General features: G+C 34.9%; 1 protein-coding gene across 1 annotated transcript in view; it reads right to left on the bottom strand.

Moving 5' to 3' along the window:
* Positions 1 to 22,837, bottom strand: part of DDX10 (DEAD-box helicase 10) — a 262,363-nt gene that overhangs the window by 95,597 nt on the left and 143,929 nt on the right. The window contains exon 14 of the mRNA XM_045840101.1: positions 2,612 to 2,731. Coding sequence (XP_045696057.1) covers positions 2,612 to 2,731 — 120 coding nt within the window. The remainder of the gene's footprint in view (positions 1 to 2,611; positions 2,732 to 22,837) is intronic.

Here is a 22,837-nt window from a genome sequence, read left to right as displayed (position 1 = left end):
ATATAACTAAGCATAAAGAAGAAAATCAGCTTGGGTTTCACAGGCCTGCTCAAATCTACATGATCGTACACATATGGTATATGAACATGTATGAGGTAACACAGAAGTCAGGGCACTGATCTGGGAGTTGTGTTAATATTAAGACCTGGCTTAATATCCTGACTTTTTCACCAGCTTACTGCATTATCCTAAATAAAGCTTTGGGCATCTGTGTCTTTCTTTGAAAAACACGGTTTGTTTGACTCAACGATCTTCCAGGCCTAACACTGTAAAGCTAGACAATTCAGACAAAAAAACAATTTTCTTATTTTTACCTAATAAGTGGTTACCAGAAGTATTTAAGTAGCTGCCACTGTTTTTGAAAAAGGGCTAATTAACTGGCAGGCAAATGGAAGTTGTAGGCACACGCATCACACGTATTAATGCCTCCTCTCCCTCTTGTCGCCACCAGTCATTCTTCAAGATGAGATTCCCACAGTCTCAACTTTTGGCAACAAATGAGGTTCACTGATGTCCAGCATAAGCAGCCATAGTGGCAGTCACTGACACTGAATGAAGCAGCAGCAGGAAGGACCAGCTGTGGCAAGGAGAATGCCATCCATTGCTCTGACCCTTCACTTCTTTCTCTACCACAGTGAAAAAAAGCCCATCCCTCTGTGGACTGAACAAATAGTAGCACTTCTTTTGGAGATTTTGATCACAATTTTCAATGTGGCTCACACCACATGGAGCTCTTATCAGAGTTTTTAAGTTTAACTATAAAAGTTTACATGGAAACACTTTATAGTTAAGGATTTACATTCACCTTGGAGCTAACCAGTATATAATCTGTACAGTTAAACTTAATATCACAGTAAGGAACCTCATTATGCTAACAGCACTAACCTTGTTTTACAGTAAGCATCTGATGTAATACATCTATATTCTAGTTTAGCCTTTCTCAGGTGCTGACCTCTTTTCAGGAATTTTATAAAGATGTGTTGCTTATCAACTATATAGGCTTCCTCTACAACTACCAACAACTTTGAATTGCACCTTATTTTGTTAGTTTTCATATGGTTTATTCACCATTTCACTCCATATTGCTAGTGCAAATCTGGGCTTCTGAAGCAAAGCCTCCTTTTCCAAAGAAATACCCAAATCTTTTTAACTTCAAAATTAAAAGAAAATATATGTCACTGGATATAGACTGCTCAGACAATACTTACATTACTGTCTGTATATATATGATGTGATAGAGTACAGCGGGTATAAAAAGCTCTTTTACTTTACTGGAGTATCAGACAATGCTTCATTCATTCAATAACCTTTTTTGAGGGTTTATAAGTTAGATACTATTCTAAGTGCTGAGGACAGAGTAGTGAGCAAAGTCAACAAATACCATCTCTCCATTTCTTCCACAATGGAAGAAAGGGACAACCACCAAATAAATATAGAATAAATCACGCAGTAAGTGCTATGGGGGAAAGAAAGGGCAAGGAACAAGAGATATGGTAAGTAAGTGTGGAGGGCTGTGTGATGTGTCAGGATGAACAGGAAAGCCTGTAGGGTGGTGAGAGTGAAACCAAAAAATGATATTCATGAGACCCTACAAAGGCCTATTAACCTTTAGCCATTACTCCTTAGGTAGTCACTGGACTTTCTAGATGTCCTTCATCTTTGAAAACAGAGATGATGTTAATATATAATGGAGTGACTTTTCAGGAACAATCTGAGAGTGGTAACCCTTCCCTACTCTGTGAGTATATACTTATACTAAGACCAGGTAATGATGAAAGCAGGGCTTTCCAACCCCCAGGATGGCTGTGAATGCTGCCCAACACAAAACTGTAAATTTACTTAAAACATGATGAGATATTTCTGTGATTATGTGTCACAATGTATTTAATGTGTGGCCCAAGACAACTCTTCTTCTTCCAGTGTTACGCAGAGACACCAAAGGCTGCACACCCCTGGATGAGTGGAAAATCAGGCATCTATGAGTCTGAGATTATTTGAAAGCAGAGAATTGCTTCCCATAGCAAGCCACCAAGTAAGAAACATGCCAATACAGCATCTAAAACTGAGGAATTGCAAAGCAGAGGCTTTTTGGAGCCCAGCAAACAAAACTGTGGCAAGTAGTTGTGTTACTCCTTGTACATGTCCCCATAGAACACATTGATAGATACCACGACAAGAAAATCTAATCTATAAAAGCAGAATTTAGGAAGTTCAAAACCAACTCTGTTGTTATCACCAAGATATATCTCAGTTTATTGTCAAGAAAACATTCTTGCCTACAGGTGTACAGTTGACGGACTGCCTGCAGTAACAATGAAAAAAACTCCCTAGCACATTTTAGAGAAACGTTTTTTTTTCTCATTAGTGAACGGTAACTCAGCAGGACAGTCAAAATCTTTATAATACTTGGAACATACATTAAGTTCTCACTTAACATCCTTAATAGGTTCGGGGGAATTAAGTAAACTAACCTATTATGAAACCAATTGTATCAAAGGCTAATTGATAGAAACAAACGCTAAGTTCCTACGCCACCTCATCAACATCATAATGAAAGGACATTATTTGAGGATCAACTCTACCTCAGAAATAAAGCATTTAAGACTCTTACCTCTCCTTCATCAGTAAATGTTATTTTCTTATTCACTTTAAAATTTCTCTTCATTACTTTTTTTGCTTCTGCGACCTTGGTCACTTTTTTCTTGACTCTGGATTTAGAAGATTCTTTCTTCTGTGTGAGAATAAAAAAAGAGATGATTAAGTAAATGGCTGCTTTATATTAATAATTGAAGTCTGGCAATATACTTTTCAAAATCAAGTGTATTTACTACTTATTGGCTAATGAGAAGCACCAAAAATACTGTCCAGAAATAAAATTATTAGACTTAATAACTAATGACTCCTCCCATGCTAAAGGGGTTTAAGTGTAAATAAGATGAATGTTTGACATAACCTTTAAATTTTATTCTATTACTAAAAGTATGCTATCCTGATAATGCTGAAGCACCAGAAACCATACAATAATGTGATAAATGGACAAGTAAGATAAATAAAGCTATCTTCCAGCTAAAAAAACAGCACATTTTATAAAAAGATCTAATTTCCAAGTGCAAACAAACTTTTAGAAGAGAAATGTTTACTTGGAAAGCAAAATGATTGCAATATGTTGCCACTCAACATTTTTCCTGCCATTACAGTAATTTTCTATATGAATGCTGGAAAACACCCTATGATAACTAAGCTCGACCAAAGGTGAGAGGGCATAAGAGTATTTAAACAGGGATGCACTGATCAGCAAACACTTCACTAATGTCCTAAAACCACTAGAGCAAGGCATTAAAAATATAAAGCCACTGCTTATCTATGCTAAGTGAATGCTGAGTGAACTATCTAAGATATGAAGTTTCAGGTCACACCATAGCTCACTTTGATGACTGACAAGAAATAACACCTTTGAGAAGAATGTGGATTATTTTCTTTAAATTAAAACCAGTAGTACTGGTGGTGGTAATTAGTAAACTGATCCATGGCAGCCTCCATTAGACGAGTAGAAAGAATAAGCAGGAGTTAAGAAAGTGGTATAGTTAAGAAAATGGAATTGAATTCAAGGTCTACCACTTAGGAACAAGTTACTTAACCTCTGGGCTTTAGATAAATTGAGGATAATGATAGTACCTATCACACAGGATTGTTGGGAGAGTTTACTAATAAATGTAAAACACAAAATACAAGTGTTTGGAAAATCTCAAATATCACTATTATATATTGATCTCATGCTAAAGAAATTATACCAGCTGCAGAGATGCTTAATTTGCAAAACCCCAGACTTCGAGCTTCCTAGGTGATTTTTTTTTTAAACTCTGTACCATAGAGAACCACTTAAGGCAAAGTATGAAAAGAGGACTGATCTAGGACACAGAATTATCAGAAGCTTTGAGATGAACATCAATACCACTGTTACATTATGGTAATAATTATGCACCAAAAATGCCCAATTAATTTAACAAATTAAATATTATTAATAATGAATATAAAATGCTTAAAATATAACACCATGAAATTAAAAATAACAAATTTACTAAAATTGGTTTCTGATAAGTTATTGATACATTATATTTCTAGACAATGATAATAGTTATTATGAAAATTAGCTAGCACATCTACAAAAATATTATGACAAGTACAAGAAAATTTTGATACTGATGGTTCTGTCTTGTTATGTGGGTATTACTAGGACTACATTTATATTTCTGGTTCTTAGTACAGGTAAACTATAGTATCAGACAACTTAAGAACCTGCTAGGATTTTAAATCTATAAAATGCTTATGAAAAGATTAATCTCCTCTGAAGTTGCTAACTTTTACTACAACAGGAAGGTATCAATGTACTACAATTTCTATACCTATATTTGACAGGATTTCTACAGAGATTAAGTTTGTTTTAGATTTCTTCTTGCTACGGAATACCCTGTCTTCTCCACCTGCCAGGGTCTGTGACTGCATGAATGTTAACATCTGATAGCTTATGGCCTTAAACTGGTGTACCCCTTCCACACAATCCCCTTCCCGCCACTGTGCTCTAAGATACACTACTACTACTCTCCTTCAGGAAATATTACCTCATTTCCTGACCTGGCTTCTAACAGGAAATGAGTACATAGTGTGATGGTAAAACTCCTAAATTAAAAGGAACTAGGGTGGCTGAAAGCTTGTCAACTGAAATAAGTTGCTACCAGTATGACACCTTACGAACACAACGAAGGCATTTTAATAAGACCTCTCACTTCCTTCCTCCCAATCATTAGTCCTACAACTTTCTCCCCACAAACTCTTGTTAAAAGATCACCACCTATGTGACCACCAGGATTGGTGGCAATGTTACTATGACTCCTACTGGATCTGGGTCTTGGCTTTATGGTTAGGTCAATTCTTAAGAATCCTGAGTTGGCTGATATTCTGTTATTAGACCTCATAGAAAGCCAGTGAAACAGTGCACTGAGAGACTCACTATGATGTAAAAATAACAATTACACAGGAGTAAGTTATAATCACTGAAACAAAAAATAGTGGCAAACAACAGGAGCAAACTTTCTGAGGGGGACAGTAATGCTGTGTATCTTGATAGGAGCTGAGTTACATGGATCTACACATTTGCCAAAACTCATCAAATGTTATACTAAGATTACTATATTTCATTGTTTGTAAATTTGTACCTCCAGAGAGTCCTGTAAGCAAATATATACTGAACTTTAGTTAATGCCAGGCAAGCTGAATTATCAATATATGGGAGAAAATACAGTGATGTTGGTAACTTACCCTGAAATGCACTAAATAAAAAGGGATGATGAACGAATAGCAGAATTGCATGTAAAGGTAATATAATAAAAGGTTAATTGTAGAATACGAGTGGTGGGTATTTTGATACCCAAAAGTACAGTTTTTTCAACATTTCTGTATGTTTAAAATTGTTTGTAATAAAATAAAAGCTCAGTCACAGGAACAAGAGAAAAAGTCACAAAGCAAAGATACCAAATAATATTATGACTTAAGAACAAGAAAACTGTCAGAGCAGAATCCAGATTAGTCAGAAAAAACAACCCTGAAGAGTAGTAGGAGGTTGGAGTTATGGAGGTCTACTGGAAGAGCTTTAGGGAAATCCATGAAACCACTGAAATTATGTAACAAAACTTGGGGGTATTTGCATCTGTGCACTTTCATGATTTGTCATGGTTTCTAAATTGGATCTCTTATTTTGTTTAGAGAATCTCTTCCTCTAAAAAAAAAAAGATTAAATTTTTCTTTTTGTTTAAGGGAAGCCACTGAAAGAAGGAACAGAAATGGCAACATGGATGAAAAGGTACATTGTTACATTTTCCTAACAGGCACCAGCTTTGCTCTGATACTCTAAAACTATTCTTCACTCAAATACGCAAAGTGTCTTCAACACACAAGACACATCATAGTACATACCAGGGCCCCAGTAGTGAAAAAGACAGGTAGACTCCCAACACTTATTGAGCCTAATTCTATTAGTGAAAAAATAAAATATAAACCAGTGGAAAATATTATTTAACCACAAATGTAGTAAATCTCAAAAACTACACAGGAGGATGAATGAATCAATATAACAGGTGCTTGCTCTAGCTAAGGAGAGGAAGTTGAGAAAAAGTTCCTTTTCAGGGAAAAATGTTTGAACTGAGTAGCTAAACACTACTAAACACAACTAAACACTACTTTACTGGCACACCAGCGATGAAAACTGCCTTCTGTATGTCCACTAATGGCATATTTCACATGTGGCTTACCAGAGAGTCTTAGCTCAATATCATTCTTTTGAATATTAATGTTAGCAGATAATACACACTCATTTATTTTATAAAGGATATTCAGTTAAGCTGCCATTCACGTCCTCTTCAGCCACCTCAGTTTACTTTCTGAGAAGTAAGCACTATTACTAGACTAGCTTTTTCTGTAGCCTTCCAGAGACATCCTACCCATATTCAAGTTATGTACAAAGGACACCAAGAACTCATAAAAGAGCTATCCCTCAATGAACAGCCTTGCATATAAACCTTCATATGTGTGCATTTATATATCTAATAAAAAGTCCTAAACATAAAGCACTCAAAGAGTTATGTGCACTTAAATTTCAAAAAATATTTTCTTTTTTTTTTAAGATTTTATTTATTTATTTTTAGGGAGGGAGAGGGAGAGAGAAAGAGAGAGAAACATCAATGTGCGGTTGCTGGGGGTTATGGCCTGCAACCCAGGAATGTAGCCTGGCTGGGAATCGAACCTGGGACACTTTGGTTCCCAGCCCGTGCTCAATCCACTGAGCTACGCCAGCCAGGGCTTCAAAAAATATTTTCAAATAATCCTCCAGAGAAGTTATACAAATTTATTCTCGCCAAAATCTGAGAGGAACTAGTTCTCCACATCTATTTGAATATAATCTATATTATTAGGCTCTATGTTTGCTGGTCAACTAGGTGAAAAAATATCATCCTAGGGAAAAGCGCCTTTGTATTTTTACAAAGACACTTTTTCTTGTACATTGTATATATTCTTTACCAGTATTTATTTTATGATCCCTGGCATTTTTTTCACATTTTCTTTATTAATTTGTGGGATCTCTTTATTTGTTAAAGATGTGTTAGTATTTTCTCCCACATCATCATTTTAGATTTTGCTGTATGGCGTAATATTTTGTTTTGTTTTGTTTTGTTTGTTTTTTTGCCAAGCATATATTTTTAACTGCTATGTAATACACCTTTTAAGTAATGAAATTTTCTAGATTTATGACATACCTTGAAATATTTTTCTAACTAAAAGACTTTTTAAAAATAAATTTAACTCCTTAAAATGAGTATTTCACTTCAAAGTCTCAACACTGGCTCTTGGACAAGGGAAAAAGTGCTCACTAATAATTTTACATTTCTATTCATGAAGTCACAAAAAAATATAAAATAAACCATTGTTAGGGAAGAGTTGTATTTTGACTGTAAGACTTTATATTATTGCTACAAAAATGAAATTTGCAGCAACCAGAAAGTATTCTGAAAGATATTCTGACAAGATGTAAAACATCAAATGCAATTTCCATTTCTATTTGCACTTCTTGCATAACATGTATGCTACACTTTAAAATAAAATACTAAATAGAAAATATCATAAAATACAAAATCGATAAAACAGCAAATCATTCTCAAGGTCCTGTGATAGCTGTAGACAGTTGCCACAAATAACTTGGAAATAAAGAACAACAATTGCAAAAACAATAATGGTTCCTATCAGAAGGATCATGTTGGTTTATATTGGCTACAAAAAGATTTAAAATACAATCAATTAAGAAAATCTACCTTACTATAAGTATTACTACTAGATATCTTGGGGGAGGGGTGGTTATCATATTGCAAAAGAAAAAGGAAAAAAAAGCTAAGGAGTTGAAAGTTAAAATTAAAGGGATACTCTAAAAAAAAACCAGATTTTTGTTTCCTGAAAGTAGCTCCCATATACATCATGAATAAGTTTATAATAGTAACTATAGGTAAAACTGAAGGAAACCATCAAAATAAATATCTACCCTGGTGGTAAGTTTAGAGATTACCTATTATACTCTAAATCCTTATGTTAAAGATAAATACATTTCTTAGCATTTATAAACACTGTTGCCTAAAAGTCCAAATGTACTTAACTTTAGATATTTCCATTGCCTAAATAATCAAACACTACTAGACCTTATTTGATTTCTTTAAAAAAAAAGGCAAAGTCTCCTGCTATCTAAGCATATTTTTCTTTCATCCTAAATGTACTGAACTATAATATTGTACACTTTCTAATTTTACAGTATAAACTAAGGATGCACTACTTGACATTTTATTTTAAAACCATCTACAAAATCTTTGCTTAAGAAAAAACCTTCTGCCCTGGCTCGTGCGTTTCAGTGGACTGCGTACGGGCCTGCAAACCAAAAAGGTCACTGGTTCGATTTCCAGTTAGGGCACACGCCTGGGTTGCATGTCTCCAGTGGGGGACACTCGAGAGACAATCAGACATTGATGTTTCTCTCTCCCTCCCTTCCCCTCTCTAAAAATAAATAAAATCTTAAAAAAAAAAAAAGAACCTTCTGATGAATAGTAGTATTGAGCACCTTTCATGTACATATTGGTCATTTGTATGTCTTCTTTGAGGGAAAAAAATGTCTCTTCAGGTTAAGATTTTATGTGTCTATTTTTAGAGAGAGAGGAAGGGAGGGAGAAAGAAACATAGATGTGAGAGAAACATTAATCAGTTGCCTCAAACCCACAACCGAGGCATGTGCCTTGACAGGGAATAGAACTGGCAACCTTTCACTTTGACATACAACCAACCAACTGAGCCACGCTGGTCAGGGTCTATGCCCACTTTTTAATCAGATTAGTTATCTCTTTGCTTTTGAGTTATATCAGCTCCCTATTATGTCAGATATTAATCCCTTATCAGATATATCATTGAAAAAGATTTTCTCCCATTCCATGGGTTGCTTTGTGTTTTAGTTTAATGTAGTCACTTTGTTTATTGTAGCTTCTGTTGCCTGTGTTTTTGGTGTCATATCCAAAAGATCGTTGCCAAGACCGATATTGAGGAGCTTGTCCCCCTATGTTTTCTGCTAGGAGTTTTAATTAACAGAGAAATGAAATCAAAACTACAATGAGATGTCACTTCATACCTGTTAAGACAGCTATTATCAAAATGGCAAGAGGTAAATGTTAGCGTGGATTCAGAGAAAAAAAGAACCCTTGTACACTATTGTGGGAATGCAAATTGGTTCAGCCACATTGGAAAAGAGTATGGAGGCTTCTCGAAAAATTAAAAACAGAAACTACCATATGATCCAGCAACAATCCAGCAACTGATATCTCTTGGGGTACTTCTATCTGTGGTACTTCCAGTATCTGGAAGGGCTATCTGCACTCCCATGTTCACTGTAGCACTAATCAAAACAGCCAAGATATGGAAATACCTGAGTATCAAAGAACGGAGAGAGGAAAATGTGGTGCATATAAAAAATGGAATATTATTCAGCCATAAGAAAGAAGAAAATCCTGACATGTGCAAAAACATGGATGAACTTGGAAGGCATTATGTTAAATGAAATCTATCAGAAAGAAAAAACACAGATTGTATACTATCTTTTAAAAATAAAAAATAAAAAATAAAGGTCCTTTTCATAGAAATAAAACAGTGGCTGCCAAGGGCTGGGAAGAAGAAGAAATAAAAAGATGTACGTCAAAGGGTACAAACGTTCAATTATAAGATGAGTAAGTTGTGAAAATGTAATGTATGGCATGGTGAATACAGTCAATAATACAGTATTATACACATGAAATTTGCTGAGAGTAGATCTTAAGCATTCTTACCACAAAGGGAAAAAAAGACTCGACTATGAGGAGACAGATGTGTTGATTATCTTGATCTTGGCATGGTAATCATTTCCCACTGTATATGTATACAAAAACATCACATTGTATACTTTAAATATATATAATTACATGCCAATTATTCCTCAATAAAGCTGGGGGAAAAAAGAAACATCACCGCAAAGTAGAAAAAGTTTGTTTGTAAACTCTCTGCAAAAACTATAGTCACAATATAAAGAGCCACCTAAAAGGGTAGAGAATTTTAGTTTTGCAAAATGAGAAGAGGTCTGGTACTGCCTGCACAACAATGTGAATATACTTAACACTACTAAACTCAAAATGCTCAAGTGGTAAATTCTGTTGTGTGTATTTTACCACAATTTATAAAAGTTATGAGCCACCTAGAATATAACTGGACCTCAGTTTAAAATGTTACTACAGAAACAAAGTTTGTCTCTTCAAAATTCCTACACAAATGTAAACTTAAAACAAAGTAAGGATCCTAACATTACAAACAAAGCAGCTGGAGCATGGGGAGCAGGTGGGCAGTACAAGGGAAGGGCAAAACAGACCCCTGAATACAGATAAACTAAAGTGGTATGATGTAAAAGTGCTGATCAGCTATAAATTATAGAAATAATCTTACAATGATCTAATAAATCCCACAGGGTTTCTTTAAATATCCACATTTACCAACTGTCTAAAGTTTAAGAAAAGGCAAGCTATAATAAATTTTGGTAATATGCATAAATTTGGTCATACTCATAAAATCCAGAATAAAAAAATGCAAGAGAATGATGAAAGCCAGTGAAGCTCCTGCCCACATCTCAGTTACCATTATCTATGGAGTTCACTGATATTACTAACCTTTAAAATACACTTTGCCTTCACTCTTGTTCCCATTATAGTAAGCCCTAGTAATCACCTGTAATCTTGTTTTGTTTTTCCTAATGAACTGTAATCTCCATGAGGGTTAAGAGCATTTGTATTACATTTGTATCCCCAGGGCATCACAGAAAGGCTGGCATATAAGAAGCATTCAATAAGTATTTCTTGAAAGAAGAATTAGTGAATAAATTCTCACTTGACTAAAATGAAGTGAAGTGACATTACTTCATTTGCTGTTCATGACAACTGTGAGTTAAATCTTGTCCCCGATCATTTAAATAACTAAAGCTTACAAAAATCCAGCAATTTGTCAAAGGTTGCACAATTTTAACTATAGTCCATTGGACTTTGTTGTTCACATACTACAATACTTAATTCATGATTCTTTTAAAAATCATCTTGTAAGTACATTAATGGGAATACAGACAACTGAATATTATTTATTTCTTTCCCCACCCCCACCAAAAACTGCATAGATATGCAATGACCTCAGCTTTGTCCAGAGAATCGTAAGGCACCACCAATCTACCCAATGTCTTCTGATTGCTAGATTCCTCTGTCAGGATTCCTGTTGCCTGAATCCACAGGCGTAGCTTGGAATACCTTCCAGAAGCTGTTTTTTAATTTAATAAACTCTTCCTGACAGTTTGTACCTGCTACCTTAACTACTGAACGCTTTCAGAAAAATAACTTTCAGATCTCCAATACAGTTTTTATTTCCCTCAATTCCTTCTCTCATTTTTCAGATGACTTCCCTTACCAAATTCTCATTCAAATGCCTATTTTTCCAACATATTTGTCTTCTTTTCATAATTAACATAAAATTTCCCTTTATGTTAAAAATTTCCCTTTAAAAAGCCTATCTATAGCATTTCAGTCTAACTCTTAAAACTTTAATTGCTCCCAAATGGTCTAGATAAGATTTCAATGTCTTCTCCGCCCAAGCTGTATTTTATACTTTGCTTATTTCCTTACTTTTCACCTCATTCCCGATTTTTCATGGCCATGTCTTTGTCTTTAGTTACCTTAAATGGTTCCTGTTACCTTCTAAAGCATTGGGACACATAAAGGATAATTTCATATTCCTCATTTACTACCTTAGGAAATTTTCTTTAATTCACTGAAAATGTCTAGGTTGTTTACTGTTCTGTTTGGCTAGCCAGAAAATATGCATTATTTGCTCCACCACCATGCCCCTCAAAAAAAAGTAAAGTAAAAGCCAGATATTTCCTGTTTTTTAACAAAATGATGGAACCAACCATATTTTACCTTAGAAGTCTAATTTTTAATCTGTCATTTTAAATAAATATTTCTATATTAGGAAGCAGACAGCTGGAAGCAATTTAGAGAAATGCAGCTTGATACATACTTCTTTGCCTCTCCAGACTTCAAAAAATTACAATATGGATTTATTTATAACTTGTGTCCAAATTGGCTACCAAATTTATTTGACATCCATTTCTGTTGTCTCTTATGACTTTTAGAATTCTTCTAGCCCTGGTCGGTGTGGCTCAGCTGGTCAGAGAGTTGTCCTGTGAACAGAAGGTTGTGGGTTCGATTCCCACTCAGGGCCCATACCTAGGTTGCAGGTTCTGTCCCTGGTTAGGGCGTGTATGAGAAGCAACTGATCAATGTTTCTCACATCGATGCTTCTCTCCCCTTCCCATTCCATCTCTCTAAAAATCAATAAGCATGTTCTCAGGTGAGGATAGATTAAAAAAAAAAAGAATTCTTCTATAACTTAGAAATATTACAAGCTACATATTAAACAAAACAATAGTATAAAAAGGAAAACTAACTGTGTCACATGGCCATTGAGCTATTAGGGTTAAGGGAGATTGACTATATAAGTGAGGCAATATGGTTGTAATAAACAAAGTTACAAGACCTGGGCAGTATTTCTGAAACTACAGTAAGCAATATGACACTCAGGTATGTTCTTAAGGGAGCATCTGAGCTATCTACACCCCTACCTGCCTTCCAAGTGATACCAGAGACTCAGCAGTAACGTATCAGTAGTTAATTTAATCAGAATGCATCTAACCAAAATGAGAGATCATCAAAGTAACATTCAACAATATGTGATTATAGGTTAAACTGAAATTTCCATAGCTGGCTCCAACACCTAAAAGAATAACAAATTACTTATTTGGCACTCTGGTTAGTGTGATCTAAAGCAGAGTTTCTGAAAATTCACTTATCATGAGTGTCTAATAAGGAAATCCAACATAATACTAGTTATTCAGTCAACCAATTTAAAAAATTATATGCAAACACACAAATAAATGAACATGGGTATGTACTCTAAATTATAAAAGTAGCATCTCTATATGATTTAAAGCCTTCACAGGGAATTATAATCCTAGAACTAAGAAATACACTAAACTCAACCTAGACTTGGTACCTGGTTAGTTAAGGCATTTTTGACAATCTATTTTAAGACATTTAAGAGATATTTATGCCAATCTCACAAACCCCTCAAGACAGGGTAATCACTGCTACTGGTTATCCAAGGTTCCAGCATCTGACATTCTAACTTTGTGACATTACTGTACCACAAGATATGCATGAGGTTTATCTTAACTGAAAGAGAAATGACAAGCATCACTACCATGTCCGGTCCAAACAATGTTCACAACTATGTGTAGTCAAGTTTCCAAGCTCACTTTCTACTGTATGAGAAAGTGTTAGCACAGCAGAAAGTATTGAATGAAAGGTCACTGGCCAGCCTATATGTACCACATTTCAACAAAATGTGCTGGGATGATGTTTAATCATTTAAAAGTGGATACTCTTAAAAAATACACCATTTATAAAATAGTGGTTTGCAAAACCATATAAGGTGATTAAAATATTGCATTATTAAGTACAGAATGTAGAAGGGTAAAAAAGCCCTGCAAGATCACCTACAGGACTAACATTTCACGCACATGCACATGCAGAGGTTAAGAGAATTTCAAGATCATAGCAAAGTTAGAAATAGAACTCTAAATCCTCCCCAAAAAACCTGACTATACTGTCCTTCACACCACATAAAGCAACAGTATCTTAGTCAGAAACACCTCAGAGACTACACTTTCCTTTGAGAACTACAATTTTTCTGAGCAACACTAAGAGGCTCCATAAAATGGAAATCAAGAGCTGGTCAATAGCAAATATTTTTAAAATGAAAAGAATCGCTCAAAGAATTCTTTTTTTTTTTTAATTTATTGATTTTGGGAAGAAGGGAGGGGGGGATATCAGTTTGTTGTTCACTTATTTATACATTCATTTGTTGATTCTTGCATGGGCCCTGACCAGGGATTGAACCTTGGCATATTGGACGATGCTCTAAGCAACTAAACTACCCTCCAGGGCCTTCAAAAACTTCTTTTAAAAGTGTCCCTTATTCATAGAAGGATCATATGGCTATGACTAAATCTTACCTCTAATTTTATTTCTCAAAAGCATAACATACAGAAAAATGTATTCTGTCCTTCAATGCCCTACTACTTTGTCTTTTTTTAAAATTCCGTGAGCATGCAGTGATTAATGCAATTTACATCTGCCCTCCTTAGCACTTAGTCATTTAAAAAAATTGACAACCATTAGAAGCTGTTGACAGATTCCTGCTCATTTATTTTTCTTCTACCTTAGAATGAGCCCCTGCTATTTCATTAGTAAGTCTGTGCCACCAAAATGTAATGCTTCAAATTACAACTTTTAAAAACTACTATAAACCACAATTCCCAAAGAATAAAAAGAAATTTTTGCCAGGCTTCAAACTCCGTAAGCTATGTAGCCATGAAACCTTTTTTTTTAAATCACTCTCTTTAACTGTCCCATTGACAGACTAGAAAATGCAGAAGTTATCAATATACTAGACATTCTCCCTCAAAAGGCAAATTTAAGTTGATTAAAACTCAACACTGGCTATCTTTTGAGACCTTTTCTACCTTTTCACCCTCAGCAATTTAAGTGATATCTCTTGTGGTACTTCTATACTCTACTTCTATTTTTAAGAAAGTCTTCTCCTTTGTCTTACCCTTTCATTCCTAGAGTAAGCACCTAAACTGTTGCCTGAACAAATCAATAATTACTTGTGAAGCTGAGCTGAGCCTAGGCAAATCAAGACCAATTTTCATTGGGAATATTCACTTAAAGACTCTGAACTTGCTTAAGGGTCATTGAAAGACATTAACTCGCTGAAATAGCATACAAATAAACAAACATAGGATATTTCACATTTAATTTGACACTTATTTGTTAAGAAAATAGATTCACTGACCCTGGGCAACAAAGTGTGATGCAGGAAGTAGAACTGTCTGAAATGCTGTCAGGAATCAGTGAGCTGAATGAAATCACTCCTCCACCCCTTTCTCCCAGCAGGAGAGGCTGTTATCACACTCAACTTCAGACAGGACCATGGTGTCTTCTCTTAGCAGACACAGTTTCCCATGGGCCCCACGTTTCCACATTCAGACAGATGAATTTCTCACATGACTACACTATACTGTCTGGTTCCCAACTAGGTTATATGACTACTCACTGATAAGATTGAACCTACAGCTTGTTCTATAACAAGGCAGAATAATATGGGACAGGATACTTTCCCTGGAATGAAAATCTATGTTCTATATATTGAGCAAACTGTCAAAATCTGGCATCCCTCTGTGTAGAAAAATAAGGAGACTGGAACTCATGACTCAAGTCTTACTGATCCTTTTATGGGGCTTCGCCCCATAAAATACCCACCTTTTCCCAATAAAGCTTTTTCACTAACCCATGATGTCACAATAGTGTTAAACTTGTACTAAACTCCAATGCATGACAAGTTACAATCCGGATGGATTCACCTGGCAAATAAAAGGTCATTAAATGTTTCTTTGAGTTTACAGAACAGTAATTAGGGATGCCATCTGCCAGACACCATGCTAGATGTTTAATATTTGATTTACTCCTCACAATCTCCCTTTTGAGGTACTTGCCTGAGCCTTATGGTAATGAAAACTGACAATAAAACAAGTTAAACAATTATGCAGTTAAAAGGGACAGAGACAGAGTCTAAACACAGGCTCATCAAACTTCAAAATCTATACTCTCAAATTTAAAAGTGTGTGCTCTTCTTGGGACTCCACAATGTCATTGATTAAAACACACTCTCTCTCTCTCTCTGTATCTCTTTCTCTCTCTCTCTATCTCTCTCTCTCTCTCTCTCTCTCTCTCTCTCTCTCTCTCTCTCTCTCCCTCTTTCTCTCCCCCCCTCTCTCTCTCAAAAAGCTGTTTGTAGGAAGGTTCCGTCTACTCCTCAAATGCTGGAGCCTGTACGCTCCCTCAGATATAGACATATAGTTTCTACCTGAACAAATCCTTTGAAAGAATTCACTAAATAAAGAAAACACATACAGCATGACGACACCTATTGTTATCTTTCCTGTATATTTTTTAAAGAATAAATTAGATCAACAGAAAACAATGAGGAAAATTATCCTTTAAAATTCATGCAGTTTCCAAACCAAATAAGCAATTCACATTGGTCAAAATCTCAATCTAAATGTATTTTTTTAAGGTTCCAAGGCTTACCCTTGAGAGGTCTATGTTGGTACTGAAAACAAAGATTGTATTTTCTTATGTCACTCTAGGAAATAGTAATTACAGATAGAGGTGAAATAAAATCAGGAGATTGGAGAGGTAATAAGAGTTCTGTGACAAGCTGCAGGGAAAACTACAGGGCAAAAACGACAGGATGTACAGAACAGAACAGACAGGGGAAAGGATAGCCGTGTTATTACTGCAGTAATAACAGGAGACAATTTGAAAACAAAATCACAAGAAAGGAACTAGGTATTCAGTAAAAACACTATGAAAACGAATTCCTCTCACCATTAGTGACGCGTTGCAAAAACATTGCACCATACTGTTAAATCATTTTACCTGCAACAGGCACCCAACCAATTAACACTAAATCAGAAAACAAAACAATTAAACTCAAAACAGGAAACTAAGAATTTCTTAACCAGATACTGACAGGATACATAATAATTATCTTCTGTCTCCCAAATATTCTCTTCCTTAACACCAAAAAAGTGCCTGAGATATAAGACTAAAACTAATAAATTCAAAAGAAAAGAATATATTCAAACATAAAATGAAACTTTAGAACTCAGTGGGGTCATTTCCACATGTTATCCCTGACAAACATTATTTACATCATATTCTAGGCTGTTTAAAAAAACTTGAATTATAAAGCATATAATAATTTAAAGGATTTGGATGAATTAATAAATGAAAGCAGTAAATAACTTAATGATAATCTAATAAAAGATTTACCTCAAACTAATTTTAAACACACTCAGTTCCAATCTAATCAACTACACAGGTTGAACTGATGGGAATTCTCTCTATTAAAATGCACTTATTTCTCCATTTTGTATGTTAAGATTTCTGGAGTTATGATATTATGAAATTCACTAATAATTTGCCTCATTAATTCTGAACCCAAGATGCTGGATGTCAAAACTTCCTAATAAAAACTACAAACGATCACAGAGTAACCTGATAAAATAATACTAAAGGCACAGTATTTGGCTAATTTTCCACTTGCTTTGGAATATGATACTATTTTAAGAATAACGAGTAAGCTATATTTCACTGTTCTTTCAGAAGAAAGATGTACCTTGAAAATCGTGTTAAAGTAAAGCTCTACATTACTCAGAGAAGCATGCAGGCATTCAGGGTGGGAGATGCAGAGAGACGGAAGAAATACAGGTGAGTATGAATGTCTTATCAGTCAGTTTGTAGAGAATCATTCTCCCTGAACTTTATCCTGGCATCATCTCTATTTACTTTAAAAATAGGTATTAACCACTGCCATATAAAATTTATTGTTTTATGTCTTATGGGACAGTTGTTGACTTGCAAGAAAATGCTGTGCTTCTTTGGAATAGAATGTTTTCTCCTTATGGAAAAGGTGTTCCTTTCATTTTGGCAGTTAAGAACTGCTAAATTCCTGCTCCATATTTAAGAACCAAAACCTTGCATAACCTACATATTAAATTCCTCACCAGTCATTTCTAGTTTATCTGTATTTTGCACGCCTGATATTTTCCATTATATCACATTTAGAAGTATTTTTAAGCTACTTCAAATTCCTTGTGGGATTAGAAGGGATCAAGTATAATTAAAACAAATAATGGAAGTTCAGTCATTTATTTCACAAACACTGGATAGCTACTATACTTCTAATCCTATCCTAGGAAATGAGGATATTGTGAAGCTTGCATTCTAGTAGAAACACACACACACACACACACACACACACACACAACACAGACAATACTGTATGTGAAGGAGCTTTAAGTGTTCAAAACAAATAAAGGCATGGTAAGGGGCTAAGCATTGACTGATTAGAATTAAGAAAACTTAGATAGTGAGAAAAGGCCTACCTGAAGAAGGTCCACTAAAGCTGAGGTCTAAATAATATGAAAAAGGCAATCATCAATTATCTGCACGAAACTTCCAGTTAAACAATAAGCACCAAAAGCCCAAAAGTGGAAATGAGTTTGTTGTTTTCAAGAAAAGAATTTCAGAATGACTAGACAAGAGTGAACAATGTGGTGGGTGAAAGGAGAGGAAGTCAGAGACACAGGAAGATTTCACATTATGGAAGGCCTTGTGGGATACAACAAGGAACTTGATTTTACTCCAGATATGACAAAAATGAATACCAGTTTTGAGAAACGTATCATGATTTCATTTACTTTCTTGCCCCGCTATAAGATTACTAGCATGTGTAAAGTAAGGGGGGGAAAAAAACCAAACTAAAACGTTCACCTATTAGTCTACATGCAAGATGATAGTTTGAATCAGAGTAGCAAGCGAAGAACATGGTAGAGTCCGGATATATTCTGAAGGAACAGTGACAAGACTTGACAGAAGAAGAGGGATGAATGGTGATGGGAGACTTGCCTTGAGTAGATGGGGAACACAATACAATGTGCAGATGATGTATTATAGAACTGTACACTTGAAACCTACCTAATTTTACTAAATAGTATTGTTGCGGAAAATAACTCACATGCAGGAGAGATGGCGGAGCACAATCCTTTATTACATGTGCAGGCTCAGAGGAGAACCTCCAAATTCTGAGCCCCGAACTTTATTCCCCCAGGGTTTAAATAGCCCCAGGCTTCCTACCTACCTGGTGAAGCGAGGTTACAGAAGCTAAATGGGGAAGTTAAGCCTAGCTACTTTATATGGGAAACAAAGGAACAAAGTGCAGGAGGATTTTGCAGAAGCTACAGAGCACAGAAGGTTATCATAGGGCTTACAGAGCACATAAGTTTATCATGGGGGTTAGTGTACAACCTTGAGATAACTGCTTATCTGGGAATGGCTGCAGTCTGGGAATGGCTGCAGTCTGGGAATGGCTGCTGGTCAGCTCCTACCTAAGAATAGCTACTGCTCAGCTATGTCCTGTCACAGTATCACCCTAATAAATGCAATAAAAATTTAAAGATTAAAAAAAAGAAGAGTAGAAGTGGGAGGTAGAAGAGAATTCAGTATTAACTCCTAGGGTTTTGGACTGAGTGACTGAATAATTGGTGTTAACTACTCACGGGACATAAAATAGTTAATTAAAGGAATTTAAGGTTAGCAAAAGGGGTTTAGGACATTTATTTGGACTCACTGGCAAATCCAATGTTTCTTTTTACCTAGGAAACATATGTAGACGGAGACTAGTTTAAGAACAGCTTCAGGATCTTCCCTCATTTAAAGATGGAGAAAGAAGGAGGAACCAGCACAGAAAATCAAGAGGGAACAACCATGTAAGGTAGGAGCAAGCCTGGAAAGCATGGTGTGCCAGGAGCCAAGTGGAGACATCCCAAAAAGGAACACTGAACCAAAAAAGAAAATGTTGCTGAGATTTTAACTAAGATGAGTCCTGATGATTGGCTCTTGAATTTGCCAAAATAGGGACTGCTGCCCACCCAAGCAAGAGAATTTGCAGTAGAGGTGTAGGGACACAAATCTTACTAGAACAGGTGTAAGAGGACATATGAAGTTAGCTAGTAAAAACACTAAATACAGGTTACTCTTTCAAGGCATTCTCTTCCTCATCCCCTGCCTCTCAAATGGCAAGGGTCTGGAATTCAACTTTAGTGTCAGTGGAACTAGTGTTCAGATACATAATGGGTGACTTTTTTATTACATTAGACTGAAATACCTAGTCACCAAATTTTACATTTCCCCCAAAAGGATTATAAATAAAGATGTCTCGTTATAACATTGTGTTTATCGGGGCAAAATCCAAAGGAAACAAAAACCATTATAAGGATCACACAAGTAAAATGTGTTATATATCCATGTATACAATGGGACAAAATATAGCTATTAAATTATGATATACATATGTACTAATATGGAAACTTTTCTCAATATTGATTTTTTTAAAAAGTTATAAATCAGGCCAGTGTGGCTCAGTTGGTTGGAGTGTCATCCCATAAACGAAAAGGTCACAGGTTTGATTCCCAGTCAAGGCACATGCCTAGGTTGTGGATTCAGTCCTCAGTCAGGATGTGTACAAGAGGTAACTGATCAATATTTCTGTCTCACATCCATGTTTTCTCTGTCTCTAAAATTAATAAGCATGTCCTAAGGTGAGGATTTTGAAAAAGGTTATAAAGCAGAACACAGTACCATAGCTGTCTGTAACCTTAAATGTATTGGGGGAGGAGGAATGCATATACACTGGGAAAAAAAAAACCCAGAGGTACACAAACCAAAAGGGTAACAGTGGTTCTATCAAAGTACATGACAGGATTATGGCTGATTTTTTGTTTCCTTTGTTATAAATTTCCTTATTTTTCAAATTTTCAGCAGAATAGCTGAGTAGCAAAAATTACTAGTCATAATGTCTATTTGCTTAGAAAATGCTAAAATAATAAAGAACAAAACTACTTATCCTTCTAGGTGAGCTGTAATGTCATTTAAGGTTTTTCCTGATTCCCCTTTTCCTCTTCATTCCTACAGGCTGGTTGGGGTGCTCTCCTCTATACTCCCAGAGACCATATTATAGTAATCAGTTTGTCTAAAACCAGTGGCACTAAACTCAATAAGTAGTGATAAATGAAACCAACTAATCAGTAAACATTTGCTGGCTTCACTTATTCATATAGCAAACTTATTGCTAAACTGCAAATTTCTTCCTAAATATTAACTTGTAATTTACTACCAAAAAAATCATTTTTCTTTTCAATTGGTATTTAAATCTAATTCAAAAATTTGAGAGATTTTTGTATTCTAGAAAAGTTCTATTTTATGAATCAGAAAATGTGATACTATATTAGTATTTTTACAAAGCCATTTTATACTTTGATTGAGTTGAATATCACATGGTAATTTAAGATGCATGCATAAAAAGTACAGACCATGATGTGATGACTTGTCACCACCCTAAACTACTGGAGAAGGGAGCTAAGAGTGAATTACCTATACTGGGGCTTATTAAGTTATAAGGATATAAAGTAACAGTCACATTTGACTTAGGTTCTAAAAACCAGCATTTCATAAATTTCATTAGTAAAAACTGAACACATGATATGTTTACCAATAGGGACCAATATTCAAAGGAAAGAAAAACTTACTTTCTAGATTAGCCCTCAAATAAAATTACAGTGTTTATATAAAAATAAAATTAAAAATTAGACAAAGCCATGTTTCATCTACAATACAAAGACAAAGCCACCATTACTTATTCTATGTCTATCCTCCTAAGTAGCTTGGAGAAATATATCCTTTCTGGTGCGTGTATTATTCTATACTTTCTGATGAAGCTTTCAGAGAGAGAGAATTCATGCCAAGTGTCTGTCTAGAAGAAGATAATAAAGTAGATTTTTATTAAATTTGTGTGAAATGATCTAAAGAACACAGATAATTGAGGAACAGATCCCTAATTAACAAAGGAACTTCAAAAATAGAAATATATTAAGAAGTTATTTTAAAGACATTAAATTCTAAAATTCTAAAGACACTAGAATTTAATTAATTAGCCAAGCATGCTGTTGTTTCATTTTAAACTTAGTCTCTAAGCAAATAAAATTAAATTTTAGAATTTTAAAGTGAAATGTAACAACTTACTTCTTTTGATCTCATCTTTATGCTGTGAAAATGAACATCAGTTCCCTACTACTTGATTTGAGTTCATAAGAAAAGGGAACAAATTAACTGAGCCCAAAGAAATGTAATTATTTAAAAAGTCATTTGATTAATGGTCCCAATTGTACAAGCATGAAAGCAATTAAGCCCATTTTATAGGACATCTAGATCTTCTAAACATACTAAGAAAGCTTTTGGGTCATTATTAAATAGTATTCATTCATTTTTAAAATCTAGTTTATCAAAAAATAATGGTAAGCTTCCACCCTACTTACCCTGTCTACTATGTTAACCTACCTCCCAGAATCAAGATAAGGGAAACAAACTTATCTAATGCTTAGTCACAGAACTTCCTAATGTCAAACTGAAAGATTTTGCCTCTAAAAATCTAGTAGGGTAGGCAGACGATGAAAAGAAAACAATATAAATGTTTTGTTATTTATGAAGTTGATATTTGATAGCTAGTTTGTTTTCCTTTAATTAAAGTGTCATATTTTTTAAAATCATCAAAATAAAAAATAATTTCCAGATACAATGAAGAAAATCCTGGGCTAAAAAGAAGTTGTCTACTTAAGGAAGGTTTATAATATTTTATTGTTACTAAGCATAGATGGAGGTAAGAGTCTCTAGAAGACCTATACAAAGACTTTATACAATTGCCTTATTATGTGACAGAGGCTAGACCCAGCCAGCCAGCATTTGCATGAATTTGTTAAAAGAGTGTAAATTTGCTACAGTTAAGTCTCACAAATTAACAAAAGATGAAAATTAACTCAAAAGACTCGCATCATTAATAAGTCAGTATAATACAGAGATGACGCACACAAGTTTTAGAACTACTTACTGCTATGTTCAAATCCTAGCTTTGTCATTGACTGGCTCAAGATATTTTCACCTCCAGTCTTTAATTTCCT

The sequence above is a fragment of the Phyllostomus hastatus genome, unplaced genomic scaffold (genome assembly GCF_019186645.2).
Source record: "Phyllostomus hastatus isolate PE091 unplaced genomic scaffold, TTU_PhHast_1.1 phas_contig_113, whole genome shotgun sequence".
NCBI lineage: Eukaryota > Metazoa > Chordata > Mammalia > Chiroptera > Phyllostomidae > Phyllostomus > Phyllostomus hastatus.
The sequence above is the reverse complement of the archived record's forward strand: the minus strand, read 5'-3'. Positions and strand labels throughout refer to the sequence as shown.